Here is a 16,308-nt window from a genome sequence, read left to right on the forward strand (position 1 = left end):
TATTCTTAGTCTAGAAGTATTTAAAAGTTCAGTAATAATTGGCAGTTTCTGACAGTTTTATTTGCTTGATAGCAGATACGGTTCTGCGCACATGTGTCAGATGAGCCGAAAACAATGCAAATCACTTCATGTGATACAGCAGAAAGAAGTGGGATGTTATTGTCTGAACAAATGATGCAAAAGGAGTAATATTTACATTCGACGGTGACATGAATACTGTTGAATTCAGTCTATTTTAAGATGCATTGTCTTCACGACTTGCCAAATACCTGGTATTTGTGATCTTTTTGGTTAAAAAGCAAACCTAGTTGGGGGAAGGCAGACATGAGGAGGAGAAAAAGGAGAGGAAGCACGTATTACCATGTATATGATTTTAGGAGAAAAAAGTGAGAAGGAAGAGAGTATGTTTTCACATTTAAAAAAAAAAAAACTGCCACATCCGGGCACCTTTCACAGAGCATCATGGCCGCCAAGCTAATTAACCCTTTTTCCTCTGACTCCAGAGATGTTTGTCTGCTCATCGTATTATTAATAAGGAACATAATTCTGGCAGCAGCACAAATCTCTAACTTTTTAAGGCTTCAAAGTGTCACTATTCAATAGTTGGGTACATCTGAACAATAGAAGAGTCCTGCCGTTTCTTTTATTTGCACGCTTGCCCCAGCAAGTAGTCTCAGGAGGTCCTTGTGGTTTTCTGCAGCTTCAGTCTCCTATGACGCCTTTGACTTTATGACCCACTCGGCATTGGGGTTGAGCTGATACAAGTCCTTCATGTAAGTGTCATCATCAAGGCAGCGTTCTCCTACCAAAGAGACACTGGATCAGTTGAATACAGTGCAGAGGCTGGGATGCAATTTTAAACTTATTCCTCATGGTTTAACTCTGAAATCTTAGACTTCAAAATCTCTCTCATCCTTTCCCATCTCCCATGACATTGTAAGACTTGGCCAAAATACTGAAAAAAGTCAATTTAGTAGACTTTCTCTAACGGAAAGGGTTTCAAATTAATTTAGGAAGTTGAAAATACTTTGTGTGAAGGGCTCTGCAATGGCTCATTAAAAGCTTATTCACCTTTATTAAGAGTGCCAACAGTCTTGGGTCTACCTAAGTAAGAAAATACTTCATTCCCAATATCTAAGAGTAAAAATGCAAGATCAAATGTATATAAATATTTAAATAAACCTTGCTAATAGAGTTAATATTTCCAGGCTTCTAACAGAGTTGCAGTTTATTTAAATTTTAAGAGTAAGCCTTCATATTCCCATGTTAAAGTTTCAGTATCTACTAACACTTTTGTGTCCTAGGAAAAAATTACACAAAACTTAAAATCTTAAAATATTTTCAATTATTACTTTGAATTAAACACTATTTCATTTATTTGTTAACAATTTCACCTGTACCATTTTCAAGGGTCAAAATAAAGAGAAAAAGTTTACTTTAAATTTTAATACAGATGAGTACAACCCACTGATAACTGAAAATGGGCACGGTCAAAATCAATCCATTCATTCTATTTTTCCTTCCTAAGTTACCAATGTGCTTGTATTCGAATGTGTGTATATCTGTGTTTGTCTTTGTGTGTGTGCGTGCATTATTTAGAAGGCAATCAACAATGGCAAAAATAACTTCTGCTTTCACTAAAAATATCTCGTACTGAGCCCTATTAAAAATGTAATCCTGGCCTTAAATAAGCTCAGCTACTTCCTTTATTAAGAATGTGATGTAAGCATATAAAAAAGAAAGAAGTTTTGAAAAAGTTCATTACCATTCTAGAAGTTGCTACTATTTTAAGGGAATGTGCCTTTGCTGAGGTTTGCCTTTGCAGATGGGCATTTGTATGGAGGAGCTCAAATAGAGCCTGAAGAGAAAAGTCAGACCACTGAACAAATTCACAAAATTCATCAACTATCTAAAGCATGCTATATTTAACTTCTGATCTTTTTCTCCTCAAAGATATAAATAATAACCATTGGCAATGTCAAATCAGCATATGTAACACAGAGAGAAACAAAATGTGCTTACCAATATTTCCTCCAATTTCATACAAAAAAACTTCCCCTTTCTTAAGAGTCTGGGCAATCCCACTATTAGGGACAAAACAAACTGATTAGTTGTATCATCAAACAGCTTGCAAGTAAATCACTTTAATGTGCTTGGGGAATTCTGGCTTGTATGGGAAATTCATAACTTAGACACACTGTAATTATCTAACGTTTGTATTTTCCCATCTGTTAAGTGTGCCAAATAGGTAATAAAAATGTCACACCTGTAAATTAAAATAAACAAATGGACTCATACATCTGAAGGCAAAATAATAAATCAGCATCTAAATTTATAAAATTAAAAAGAAAAGTAACATAACTTTTAGCTACCAATAAAATTATTAATTTGATCAACTACTTTGCATAGGGGCCAGAAAGGTCCTCCTAAAACTATAAAAAGAAATTTTTCCACCTCAGTTTTCACACTGCATTTATTCAATAAGTATTTAGCATGTGTTTGCTGTGCTGACAACTCTCACAGTATGCAAGATGAATGTATAGGACATGGTTCATAACACTTCCTGTGTTGGCCATTCAAATACAGGGGTTACATACTCAAAGTAGAAGCAAATAGTCATTATGAAGGCTTCACAAGTAGGAGATGCATTTACAGAGTTATGCTCTTCAAAGAATAAACTCTTCCAGAACATTAGGTTCAAATAATAAAAATTGGCAAAATTCAGTGGTTTTCAAAACTCTGTATACAAATTACCTGAGAAACCTGCTAAAAATTCAGACCCAGAGCTCTAGAAACTGATTTTGTATGTCTAGATCAAGCCAAAGAATCTGTTTTGCAAATGCTCTCTAGCGGACTGTGATGCACGGAAGGGTTTGTGAACCACTTCTGTAAGGCCCCAAAGACACACTCCCTGGAATTGTAAAGGGAAAAGCAGATCTGACTTTTATTCAAACCATTATGAAAAATATGGCTCAGTAGAAGCTTTCCTAACCAACCATCCCATGACTCATTTGGGTTATCCAACTCTTAACTACTCTGCTGTATGGAACATGATAGACACTTGGGGCTTTATACGCCCCCACACTTAAGATCCACCTGCTGAGTTGTATCCTAACCAAGAGACAGCTCACTTAGTTCCAAACCAGTGTATGCTTGTTTTTAAAATAATTATTTTTATTTATCTTATAGCACAATAAACTATGAGTATAAAAAGAGTCATTATTTCTATGAAAACCAAGCTGAATGTTTTGGGAGACTTGATAAGGGGGGGAAAAAAACCCAGTTAGATATTGCTCTCAGATTGTTTCTCCAGTATCTGTGTTCTTGCTCTACTTAAAAAAAACAAAACAAAACAAAAACAAAAAAAACCTCAACTGGATTTCCTGGGAAATACAAGCTTTGCGTAATGCTAATCAAAAATCCATAATTAAAGAAAAGGCAACAGCCTTTATCAAGACTGATAAGTAAATGTGAAATTTATTGTATATTCACTTTATGTCATTCATGTGTTCTTGTCTTTGGTGGAGAAAGTAGGGGAGGGAAAGGATGGGGGAGGGAGGGTTTCCAACTGCCCCTACACTGGTGGAATGCAAGTGGGAGAAGAGGAGAATGTGGTGGAAGAGAACATATATATCAACACTTAACTGAGAATTTCACTTATATGGCCCAAACAGATAGTGCTATGTGCTTCACGGTCATTTTCCTAGTTCATTATCACAAGGCTATAATGCAGGTCTTGTTATGGTCTACTCTTACAAATAAAAAAACTTGAGACTTAAAGAGACTATAAATCTAGCTTGAAAAGAAGCAGGAAAAGCTGGCATTTGGATCTAGATCATCTGCCTTCAGCATCCCCAAGCATAAAGAAAGGAACTGAGGAATGGTTGGGGCGGGGGGGGTGGTAAGCAATGGACAGAGAAGTTTACCAGATGTCCCTCTGCATGGAGCAAGATGGGGAGAAGGGAGGAGGCAGAGAAACAGGCCCCACACTCCAGGGGGCAGCAAATGCTTATTTAATAAAAGCACCCCAAGCAGAAAATCCAAATATGCAGAGGACAATTGTCACAAATCTGGTGCTTTCTAGAACAGTCATGCTATCCCCTAAATATTAAAGTCACAGTTGACTTCATAATCACCTCTTCCATCATCTGCAAGGACAGCAACAAAAGTACAGACTCAACTGAGCACTTGGGTCCTTAAAGTAAATGCTGTGTGAATTAACTGTATCTAAGCTGAAAGAGCTGCTTATGTATCTGAAGTCTGGCCAGATGATCTTCAGGTAACCACTCTGGGAAAAGATGGGCAGTCCTCCCTGGTGAGCAGAACAGCAAGAGTTGGCATCTACTAGGTCACAGCCGGGGGCAGAGAGGAAGCAGAGACACCCTTTGGGGAGCAAAGACACCTGACTGCTCCAGGGCTTAATCCCCTAAAATTCCATCTCCTCTGAGACTCTGCACCAATGGACCCAGATCCGTGATGGTTGCTAGATCCTGGCTTGTAAGGAGGGTGTTTAAAGGGCAGCCTTTGGAGATGGAAACCACACATTTAGAATTTAGCACCACCGCCTATGAAATGTGTGACCTTGCAAAGTCTCGGTTTTCTTATCAGTAAAACAGGAGTAATATTAGTGCTTACTTCAGCGTACAGTTGAGAGGGGACTTGGTGCTGGCCTACTGAAAGCACAGATATGACCAAGAAGCCTCTCTTCTATTTCCCCACCATCTGTTACTGCTCAGGCTCATCTCTTCTCCCACTTCATAAAACCTGAGGGAAGATACTTTAAAATACATCTTTATACCCTTTCTGACATCTAGCAGGGGGCCTTAAACAGAGCAGAGGCATATTAAATACTCGTGCTACTGTATTAACACTGAGAGATTGTGGCAGAAAACCTCACTGATGCCCTTGGATGTTAGAATGCAGAGAGGACATCCTACGGTAGACTAAGAGAATTCATAAGCTAAGACGCCAGGGCCCCGGATTTCCCCTTGAAAAAAAAAATTTTCAATGAGGTGGAAATCATTAAAATAACTTTAGCTAAAAAATAAGAATTAGAAGGATAAAAACTGAAAACCCAACACACTTGTTAAACCTCTAAAATTTAAGAAAAGATAGTGTAAGATGTCTCAGAAAGCGTATGCTCTAATACCATCAGAGGGAGGCCAACAGCTTCCAGAGAACTCCTCCTCCTACCCCATCAGCACCAGAACAGAGGAGAAGGCTTGGTTGTCCCTAACGGGGATGGTGTGCTCTGTGTCCAGGGGACTTCAAAGCTCCAGGGACTGGCTGTCCTCTCTCAATTCTTCAGACCTTGCTTTTCAAATTTAAGCATTTCTCTTTATTCATTTTATTTCATAGAAAAAGTTGTACTTTTTGTTTCTTTGTTTTAATCCCACTGTATCTTATTTAGTGATTTTCCTAACAGCCCCCACACAGTAATTCACCCCCAATCCGCATATTCTGGAAAGAATATCAAGTGCTCTCATTGTGCCAAGCCCTTTGCAGGCACAGTGAAGGCAAGCTCCGACATCCTGCTCGCCACAGGCTCAACTTGCCCATAAACGACCTCACAGGAACGCAGCCCATTCCAACCGTCTAATTACTAAGTCTGCTCTTCTTTTCTGCTGGGAAGACAAAATTCTGAAGCACTTCCCATCACCCCTCATTGTGTGTGTTTTTTAAAGGGGGAAGGAGACAGAGCGCGCGCGTGTGAATTATACCATGCAACGATTAAAACAAAACAGGCCTCTACCTTTCTTGGCTGAGAAACCTGGCAAGCACATCACTGGCTTTTAGTTCTTCAGTGAGCTGTATTGCCATGGAAACTTTGGAAAGATGGGGAGCTTGCACTCGAATCACTCCCTGAGGAACGTCGGCCTGCAAAGCAATGAGGACACTGGAGCCAAGCTGGTGGCAGCCGCGGCTCAGAACCCTGTACAGTGCGTTATACGGGAAGTGTGCTCAATTACCACGCAGTCTACTCCACTACGTAAAACCCTTAACTACTGTATAATGTAATTTGCTAAATTACCTCAAACCTCAAATATCCTCTTAATGGTGAGAGGGGAACTTTCTAATGCCTATGCAGTAATGCTTAATTATTTTTAAAGATGTAAAGAATGACAGCAATAACCATTACTGCCATATTAAGTGCTGATTTCTGAGGATTATCTACCAGAGAGTGCTTCTTCATGTAGCAATTTATGAAATTGAATCAGAAAGAAGTTACTTTGTGTGCGATTGCAATGTATGCAATTTAAAAATCTGCCTGTGCATGGACCAAATTTCACGGAAATTTTTGTTCCTGAGCGTCTTTATAAAAAAAGGAAACATACTTTTCTATACATCTGCATTGCATCTGCTTCTCACTTGGCTATGAAGCTGATACTGTGACCACACGCTTTGAACTTCAGATGACCAATTCTAAATCCTTTGCCTATAGATGTTAAGAACTGTTGATATAGCTGGTGAGATGTCAGTGAAAGATTTTAAGGACTGTAATATCAAAATATCAGCTATGACATTCAAAATATTAGGCTTAATTAATTCCTAATCATTCACCACAATAAATAGTAATTTATTATTTACAACGATATGTCACGAACAGACCTTAGGACAAACAGCATGCACAAATTATGTTTAAAGCTAATGCTTTAACTATTACAAAACCCTGTTTCATTAAACTGAAATTTACTAAGCATTGACTGAGTGCCAAGCATCGTGCTAGGTCTACTTACCTAGGAGATAAGACACAAGTCTTTTAGTACACAATATTTTTTGTGCTCACAATATCGTTTTTCATTCGTGCTTTTATCCCCCACCCCAACATAAAGCACGAATATACCATAAATGGAATTAATGTGATTTCTTTCAAAGTTCAGTAAAAATAACATGGCTTTAGAATCAGGCCACGTCAAGATGTAGGTGCCTCCAAAAGATTTATACTTGCTTCTCAGTAACCTGTGAAATGTAGTGTGAAAATAACAAAGAAGTGATACTCATAGAAGGCCATACAAGGAAGTGTGGGATTGTGTAAGACCATGGCTTTGCTCCCCAAAGGGCTGCAAGCACCTGTTACACCTGGGGAAACATGGCAGAGGGCCTCACACCAACGTGTGAGACTCTGCTGCCCTCACCTGAGCACTCAGTGAAGGGCCAGGGAGCACTCCCTCCAGCCAAAGACAGACAATGCATCCAGGCTGCCCACTCGCCATCCTGCTGGAAGAGGGACCGTGTTCCTAGTGTCCTTCAACTTCTCTTCCTGGGGGTAATGTGCTCAATCCCATCCCTGAAGGACGTCCCAATCCCAACCCATTCCCAGACCCCTCAACGCTTGCTTCCCTCCCACCCAGCCTGGGCCCTGGGCTTAGTTTGTTGACTTTCAATTTCTGGGGCATATATTTTGGTCCGATAACTTAATCTAGTCTCTCACCTCTGCCTCTCCCCTAGGATGCAAATCTAAGTTACCTTTTTAGTGGATTCTGTGACAATTTATTTTCATTTGTAACATTGGAAAATGAGCTGCTTCATATGATGGATGGGGCATTTTGTATGGCAGTGTGCCCTTTTTTTCTTTCACAGCAGGTATTAAATCAATGGTGTATCTTCTAACTCAGGGATTATGCTACATGCCCTGTTCCCCTGGGTTTCATCACTAGCCTATATCCCACTCTGGTCATTCTATCTGCTGGCCCGGCCTCACCTATCTGTCTCCTCATAGGAGGTGGAAAACAATAAGCGGGCAGACAACACGAATGTTGGAGTAAAATTGCAACAGCAACAGTTGCAGCACAGAGCCTGTGTCCGCAAAACCCGAATCCACCTTGTCCCCTCAATTAAGAAACAATTATTGGTCCATGAGAGACCATGGACTCTGAAAAACAAACTGAGGGTTCTGGGGGGGGTGGGTTAGCCTGGTGATGGGTATTAAAGAGGGCACGTTCTGCGTGGAGCACTGGGTGTTATGCACAAACAATGAATCATGGAACACTACATCAAAAACTAATGATGTGATGTATGGTGATTAACATAACAATAAAAAATTTAAAAAAAAAAGAAACAATTATTGGTATTGTGGCTTCTCTTGGTCTATTATGATTATATTATGGAGGGCCCCAAATGGCAGGCTGGGGTTTGCAGACACCCAAATACTTTATGCTCATTTAAGAAAGTTAGGAAATCTGTTCAAGTCATAGTGCCAGATATCCTCACATGCAGGTTTTCTTGAGCAAAAAATAATAGTGACAAAAACTGTCCCCATAATTACATCTTATCCAACCCTAAAATATCAAAAAGGCAGGCAAATCTATGCTGACATTTATGGTGAAGTAAGATGATGATAATTAAGTTTTTACATATAGGTCCATAAGAAATGAGTTACAAAAGCAAAATGGTCCAGAAAAATAATACACTGCCAGAGAGTTCAGGGATATGATAACCTTTCTCTGCTCCCTACCTTTTCCACCACTATTCCTGTGGTATATTCTATTGTTTGGATTAAAAAGGCCAACCAAAATTTGCTACAAACACCCAAGCTTTCCTATCTTTATGTATGTTCTACTTCTCTTCTGTAATATCTTCTATTAACATTTCAAGGCCCAACTCAAATACATCAAACTCCATAGAACCTTCCATGATCCACAATCAAAAAGAATCTCTTCCTTCCATTGAAACTCTTTTATGATGGGATTCTAATATATGACACCTGCATTCTAGTTACACACCACATAGCTGAGTCACAGCTGGAGTCAGCTAGCAAATATTTATTGATTAGATGAATCACTCAAAAATATTTCCAAGAATGCTATGCTAACATTTTAGTTTTTTCTCTAGAATAAAATAACATATGCCAACATGTATTTCCTAAAGAGCAAAAAGGCCATCTTAGGAACATTTTCTAAAAGAACAAGTTGCCGGACGCCTGGGTGGCTGAGATGGTTAAGCGTCTGCCTTCGGCTCAGGTCATGATCCCAGGGTCCTGGGATCGAGTCCCGCGTCGGGCTCCCTGCTCCTTGGGAGCCTGCTTCTCCCTCTGCCTCTCTCTCTCTCTCTCTCTCTGTCATGAATAAATAAAAATAAAATCTTAAAAAATAAAAAAAAAAAGAAACAAGTTGCCTCCATTTATGGCATGGTATTTCCTCTACTACTGAGAGAAGAGAGGACAGAAGGAATTAAAGGTGTTACGAGAAATACTTCAGTCACTTAACTCCCGCAGGGAGTCATAGCATTTGCATGTACCTGCTTGAGGATGCAGCCACTCGTCCCACAAGACCCCTCAGGAACAACTGAAGGCCTCTAAAACTGTGGCCATGGTCTACACCTTCTACCTGAGTTCGGAGATCGTGCTTTCGAGAGTACAACCACGCTCCTTTATAAAACACCGCACTGAGGTCAGTGTAAGTGTTGCGGGTTACACCCAAGTGCAGCCCACATGACACAGGAATCCAGAGTCTCTCTTCCAGAGTTTGGAAAGAGGAGGTTCAGGGACTAGCTTCTGAGGACACTCAAGAGTTCTCATGTGTATGTGAAATGTCAGGTAATCACCATGTTATGGCTCTTGCCAGCAGATGGGAAGCGGCATGGGGTCAGGTTCCTTCTGGCTATGAAACTACACTTTCTCACGTCCTCCCCTTAGGGAGCAGGTGAAGCTAGGCCAGGTCTGGATCAGCTTTAGCCCCTTCCCGAACTACTAACTATACTATTTTGACTCCTTTTGTAGAGATCTGGGGTATCAGTGCCTGTGGAACCCTTTTCTCTGGACCAACAATGGCACACAGCACTTTCCTGGGTTGACCGGCCACACTCCCTGACAACTCAGGAGACTGTTCTAGCAGGGAGGGTGTGGGTGCGTATATGTGTGTGTATGTGGGTCTGCATGAGTGTATAGGACAGGAACAATTCTGAAGTGTTCATTTCTGTAGTAATACATCCCATCCAAATTCTCACAATAATACATACATAGAAGAGTCTGATTCACTTTGGATCTGCCATGCCCTTCACTGTTGGAGAAGAAATGCGTCCAAGTGGTAGATATAATGATTAAAGATGGAGAGTTTAGAAGTTGTTTCTGGAAACTTTTTCCGCATATCTTGACAAGGGTGGCCAAATGATATTTGCTAAAGACGATAAACAATAAATAATGCCAAAGCTCTAGTTTAAATGGTCTATGACAACTACTATTAAGCTCCAGAATCATGCTGTATCAAATACTCAAGCTATTAAGTACACTAATTACAATGAGCTGCCAAGCTTTGAATAGACACAACATGCCTGATCATTAAGCCAGTCTGTTCTTAACTTGGGCCATAGTAATGACTGAATCTGTGAACAGTATCATCTTTGTAACCTTCCTATTTCACATTTTTTTTTTGTCTTAACAGCTGTGACTCTGTCTCTTATTTTTTTTTTTTTTATGTATTTATTTTTGGTGTGCTGGTGAGCTCAAGTTATGTGACGTACAGCAAGACTGGAGAAGAGCAGTATTTCACTAACACACCATCAAAATTTAGTCACAAAGGATTTTACAACTTACAAAATAGTAGTTTCTTATGCATACGAAAACTTATAATGGAGAAAATAATCTCATATGGTCCTCACATGTTTTATATACTGAACTAAAGTATATTTTTAAAAACAAGACTTTATTATTTATTATTTGGTTAAATAGAAAATCTTAGTATTTCTTCGAAACATGTAGATAAACACCACATTGCTCATATTTTTGCATTCTAGATTAGAAATTCAATGTCAGACCTTTAAAAGAGATATTAATTTCTTCTTTTATTCATTAAAAGCTAAGTTAAATGTAAAGCTGACATTTTTAGTGCTACAGAAAAATCTTTTATCTTCAAAAGGGCCAACTGGAAATATAATTTCCCTAAGAAAAAGAATATAACACATATTTTAGGAAATTAAACAAGGACATTTTAGCAAGGTATCTTTAACAAAAATGGCATCACCTTAGTCTGATTGGAAGTGGAAATATCAGAGGCATTCTCTGCTATCTTGAACGGCCTACGTCCTGATTATAATCAGCTCTTTATCATCCAAATGCTTAAACTTTTATCCAGCTCAGATTCAAAGACTTTTAAAGAAGAACCTGAAATAACTTCTATAGTAATATGCATTTAATTTACAATGAAATTAAGTTCTGATATTTTTCTCTTTTAATTGGTATTTTTTATGCACTATAAAAAAAGTCACAGAACATCTTAAAAAGAAACAAGATTTTGTGCTTGATACTATAATTTGATTTTCCATGTGAGTCCCCAAGTAGATCCAGACACTGTTTCCAGACCTAAAGCAGATGCTTTAAACAATACCTGCAATGATGGTCTGGGTCAGAGTTGTTAAATGAAACCAGAGATGGAATTTAAACAGAGTTGTGACCAAAGACATGCAGCCCTGGCTATAAACAACCCAGAATCTACACCGCACTGCTGCCAACTCTGGGATTCTTCTGGAGAAGAATAGCAGAAAATGGTAGCAATAGATTTCTTTTCTATGCACAAAGCCCTAAATGTTAAAATGTTACAAGATCATCTTGGCCTCTTAGCAAGTTATGTAAGTTCTCTAAAAATTGAGTTCCTCAACTGTAAATTAAGGGTGTGATATGAGATCATCCTGAGTTAAACCACAGAGGGAACACAGGGAACACGCCCTCTACAAATGAGGGAAGATTGGAAGAGCTTGGCTTATTTCACAAAATCTCTTTCTCATAAAGGTGCACCCAAACGGGTACAATCAGTTGAGCTTCCAGCTCTTGGTTTTGGCTCAGGTCGTGATCTTGATCTCATGGTGGTGAGATCGAGCCCTACGTCCTGTTCTGCACTGGGCATGGAATCTGCTTGGGATTCTCTCTCCCTCTCCCTCCGCCCCTCCTGCTCATGCACTCTCTCTCTCTCTCAAATGAATAAATGAATCTTAAAAAACAAATGTACAGCTTCCCTTTACTTTGAAAGGTGAGTCAGAATGATGGTAGAAAAATCATACCGATCAAAGTCCAAAATGGACTTGAAACGGACATGATTCAGCAATTCATAACCAGATGCTCATCAAAGCTACCCTTGACCCTTATTAGGCAGAGATGCGATTTGAGGTAATTACGGGTGAAATGACGGGAAGTCTGTGATTTTCTTAAAAATACTGAAAGGATGGGCACCTGGGTGGCTCAGTCATTAAGCATCTGCCTTCGGCTCAGGTCATGATCCCAGGGTCCTGGGATCGAGCCCCACAACGGGCTCCCTGCTCAGCGGAGAGCCTGCTTCTCCCTCTTCCACTCTCCCTGCTTGTGTTCCCTCTCTTGCTGTGTCTCTCTCTGTTAATTAAATAAATAAAATCTTAAAAAAAAAAAATACTGAAAGGAAACAAGGTGTGGGAGACAGGATAGAACAAGATTAGAAAAATAGGTTTGATCATTGGTGAGGAGTTTATGGGGTTCATATACTACTCTGTTTTCATGTATAGGTAAGAAAAATTCCATAATACAATTAAATACATGTTTACACACACATACATACCAAATGGGGGGAAAAATCATACTTACAGTTTTTACACAATATACATACCAAGCTCCGGCTCTGAGAGATTCTGACTCTGGGTCCAGGGAGTGGCCCAGTCATGTTTTATAAAAAATACAACTATAGGAGCGCCTGGGTGGCTCAGTCATTAAGCGTCTGCCTTCGGCTCAGGTCATGATCCCGGGGTTCTGGGATCGAGCCCCGCATCGGGCTCCCTGCTCTACAGGAAGCCGGCTTCTCCCTCTCCCACTCGCTCTGCTTGTGTTCCCTCTCTCGCTGTGTCTCTCTCTGTCAAATAAATAAAATCTTAAAAAAAAAACTACTACTACAGATAACCCTATTGCATACTTTGGATGAGATAGCATTAATCTGGTCTTACCTCTCATTTTATAGAGGCAAGTAAGGCCCAGAGAGATAAAATGATTTGTCATTAAGGGCTCGCTGATGGCAGAGCTAGAACTATATCCTCAAGCCACACGACTTCTGATGTGTGTGGTGTGTGTGTGTGTGTGTGTGTGTGTGTGTGTGTGTGTGTGTAATATCAATCCCAACCGCAAGTTGAAGGCTATCACAAAATGGTTATTTTTAATGGTCTACAATTTTGTTGTTTTCACCAAGTGTTTCCTCCCGCTGCAACTGAAGTGTCTTTAGTACTCAAGAAGTTCACATTTGTATCAAACAATTAATATGCTGTAGTCATTAAAAACATTTGTCTTATTAAGTAGATTGTGTCCCTTACAACCTGGTTCAAACTATTAATTTATCTAGTCAATCATGTTCAATAGCTTGAATCCTGATTATATACAGTTATCATTAATAGCATACAGAATGCTTTAAAAAATATTACCTTGATGAATTTTCACGATCTACAGTCTGTCTTTCCCTCTTCAATGCCTGCCAATCTGGCTTCTTCCATCAATAGTTACTGACAATGCTTTGGAGAAAGTCAGAAGTGACCTTTCAAATGCAAAATTCACTGGACCTCTGTCCAGTGTTAACCTTACTCAAGCTCCCTCTAGCATGGGGCACCACTAACCAAGCTCATTTACCAACCTCGCCTCCCTCCCTGGGCTTCTAAGATGCTTTAATCTTTCACTTCCTCTGACTTCCTATTATTTTTGGCCTCTTTTACCAGCTCCTCTCCCAAGGCCCACAACCAAAATATTGGTGTCTTTGGCTTCAAGGGAAATCTCTATGCAAGTCCCAAAAGCACACCTCCAGCTCTGGCTGCCTTCTGAGCTTCAGGCCCATGTAGCCAAAGTACTTTCACACAAGCCAGTCAACTACAAATGTCAAAAACTGACTACCTCACCAAAGGCTGTTCCTTTTCCTTAATGGCTTCTCTCAATGATAAAATCACCCAAGGTAAAATCAGTGAGTCATTCTAGATTTCTCCTCATTCTACGTTCCTCAGATCCAATTAGTTTCCACATCTTGTGGGTCCTCCTGGCTCGCATTTAACACTTCCCTCCATTCCCACTGCTGGGTCTTGGCATGGCCCAGGACTGTGTTAAAAGCTATCTATTAAACCCATGTTAATAATGACAGTAATACATGTTCACTGTATTACTACACATTAGCCCAGGACCGGGGTACATATCCTTCTCAGTTTTTCTGTGCCCTATAAGGAAACAGAGGTTAAGAGTAAAGTGACCCAGATTTGGTTTCAAATTCCAGCCCCCCCCCTTCCTATCTAGATAACCTTCAGTAAGTTATTTAAGATTGCTGATCCTCACTTTCCTCATCTATAAAAAGTGAGACAATAATACCATATACTTCAATTAAACTCCTGTAAATATTAAATGAGATGATGTTTACAAAATGTTTAGCACCATGCCTGACCCCATGATAATTATTACCCTTGCAAATATGGCAATATTCACTAATTTGTAACTTTTCTTTAACATATTAGGAATATCTTCCAATGTCAATATATACACTTGGATTTTCATGATATTTCACTACATAAATACGCTGTTAACATATGTGCCCGACTGTATCCTTTTGGACTATTTCTAATTCTGGCCAGTATATAGAATATGGCAATGAACCTAAGGATAACTCTGCACGTTCATCTTATTACTCCCTTTGAAGGAGTTTCTGAATAAAACGAGCTAGGTTTTCAGGCCTTTACCGCATGTTAACTGCTCTCCAGAGGGATTCTACCAATTTATGTGCTCCCATCAGCAATGAAATTAGTTGGCATCTCCTCCTACATAACCTCCTATTTTTCACTGCTGCAAACTTTCCTTCTTCTGACATCACAGCAATGATTTTAAAATGCAAATACAGGGATGTCTGGGTGGCTCAGTAGGTTAAGCGCCTGCCTTCGGCTCACATCATGATCCCAGGGTCCTGGGATTGAGTCCTGCATCAGGCTCCTTGCTCAGCAGGGAGCCTCCTTCTCCCTCTGCCTGCCACTCCCCCTGCTGCGCCCTCGCTCGCTCTCCTTCTCTCTCTCTGACAAATAAATAAAAACCTTAAAAAAAATGCAAAAATAATCCTGTAACTCCTGGGGTCAAGACATTCCTCAGAATAGAAGCCTGGCTCCCCCTAGAGACCCAATCTGGTCTTCCTTCTGCCCCTGCTCCACCATGCACCTCAATGGCCCGTATGACCTAATTTTCCCACCAAATACCCTCAAACATCCCTACTTACTTTTCTAACACAAATCTCACACTCAACACACCCTAACTGAAAACTGTGATCTTTTCTGTTGAAGGGGCAACTCCATCCTTCCAGTTTCTTGGGCCAAATCCCTTGGAGTCACTTTTTACTTCTTTCTCTTACAACTCGTATCATTTCAACTTGAAGGAATTCCAACAGTTCTAAGTTCAAAGTCACAGAATTGTCTTGCCTGACCACGCCGTCTTCAGGGCTAACATCCTGGTCTCTCACTTGGATTAAGACATGAACCTCTTCCTCTTATATGGTCTCCCCATCTATGCTGGCTCTCCTGCAGTCTATTCTCAACACAATAGTCTGAGGGAACATTTTAAAACATAGATCTTCAAACCTCTGCTCAAATCCTGCAATGACCCCACTGCACTCAGGATAAATTCAAATTCCTAAAGATGGCCTACGAGGCCCTATATAATCTATTGGTCCCATGGTCCATGTGATCTCATCGCATAACGCCATTCCCCTTGCCAGCTCCAATTGGGTCACAAGCACTCCTTGTTGGTCCTAAAATACCCCAAGCAAGTTTCTGCCAAAAGGCTTTTGACAGACTATTCCATCTGTGCTTCCTGAGAAATACATCCATCTTGGCTCTCTGTCCCTCCTTCACGTCTTCATACAAATAATACCTAGACTACCCAACTGAATATCGCAAGGGGCTCCCTCTCTCAATTCTCCTTTTCTGTGCTATTTTTATCATTTTTAGAGCACTAACCACATACTAACATATTATGGAATTTACTTATTAATTTTTAGTTACAGAATTTAAGCTGCACAAGAACAGCAATATTCACCTATTTTGTTTAATAATGTCTCTCAGGTGCCTAAAACAGTGCCTGGAACATGAGAGCCATCCATTAAATAGTTGCTTGGGAAATGAATAAAATATCCCAGGCAGTTTTATGCTCCGTAATCTCATGCTACACATTCAAATGATTTGGGGGGGAAAGTAAGGAAACACAAACTAATAAGACAGAATGGGATTGGGCGGCCAATCACAAAGTAGATGGCCCATGTTCCATCCAACAATGTCGCTGTTGTTCTGTAATTGTTTTCTGTGTATTGTTATTCTCCCTAATCAAATGACAGTACCTTGAACAAAATTCTGGCA

The 16,308-nt window shown here is 39.9% G+C and overlaps 1 protein-coding gene across 7 annotated transcripts in view; it reads right to left on the reverse strand.

The window, feature by feature from the left end:
- Window positions 1–379: 379 nt before the first annotated feature.
- The window catches only part of ARHGAP18 (Rho GTPase activating protein 18), a 187,239-nt gene continuing 171,310 nt past the window's right edge, over window positions 380–16,308 (reverse strand). For 4 of the 7 annotated variants that reach the window (XM_073893913.1, XM_025865348.2, XM_073893917.1 and 1 more), the window contains 3 exons: window positions 5,753–5,877; window positions 2,023–2,084; window positions 380–802 (listed from right to left, as the gene is read on the reverse strand). In XM_073893913.1, coding sequence (XP_073750014.1) covers window positions 711–802; window positions 2,023–2,084; window positions 5,753–5,877 — 279 coding nt within the window. In that variant the 3' untranslated portion in view covers window positions 380–710. The other 3 variants (XM_025865359.2, XM_073893916.1, XM_073893914.1) reach the window with 3 other exon arrangements.

Source organism: Callorhinus ursinus, unplaced genomic scaffold (assembly GCF_003265705.2).
Source record: "Callorhinus ursinus isolate GAN/ISIS: 27379988/994484 unplaced genomic scaffold, GSC_fseal_2.0 scaffold6, whole genome shotgun sequence".
NCBI lineage: Eukaryota > Metazoa > Chordata > Mammalia > Carnivora > Otariidae > Callorhinus > Callorhinus ursinus.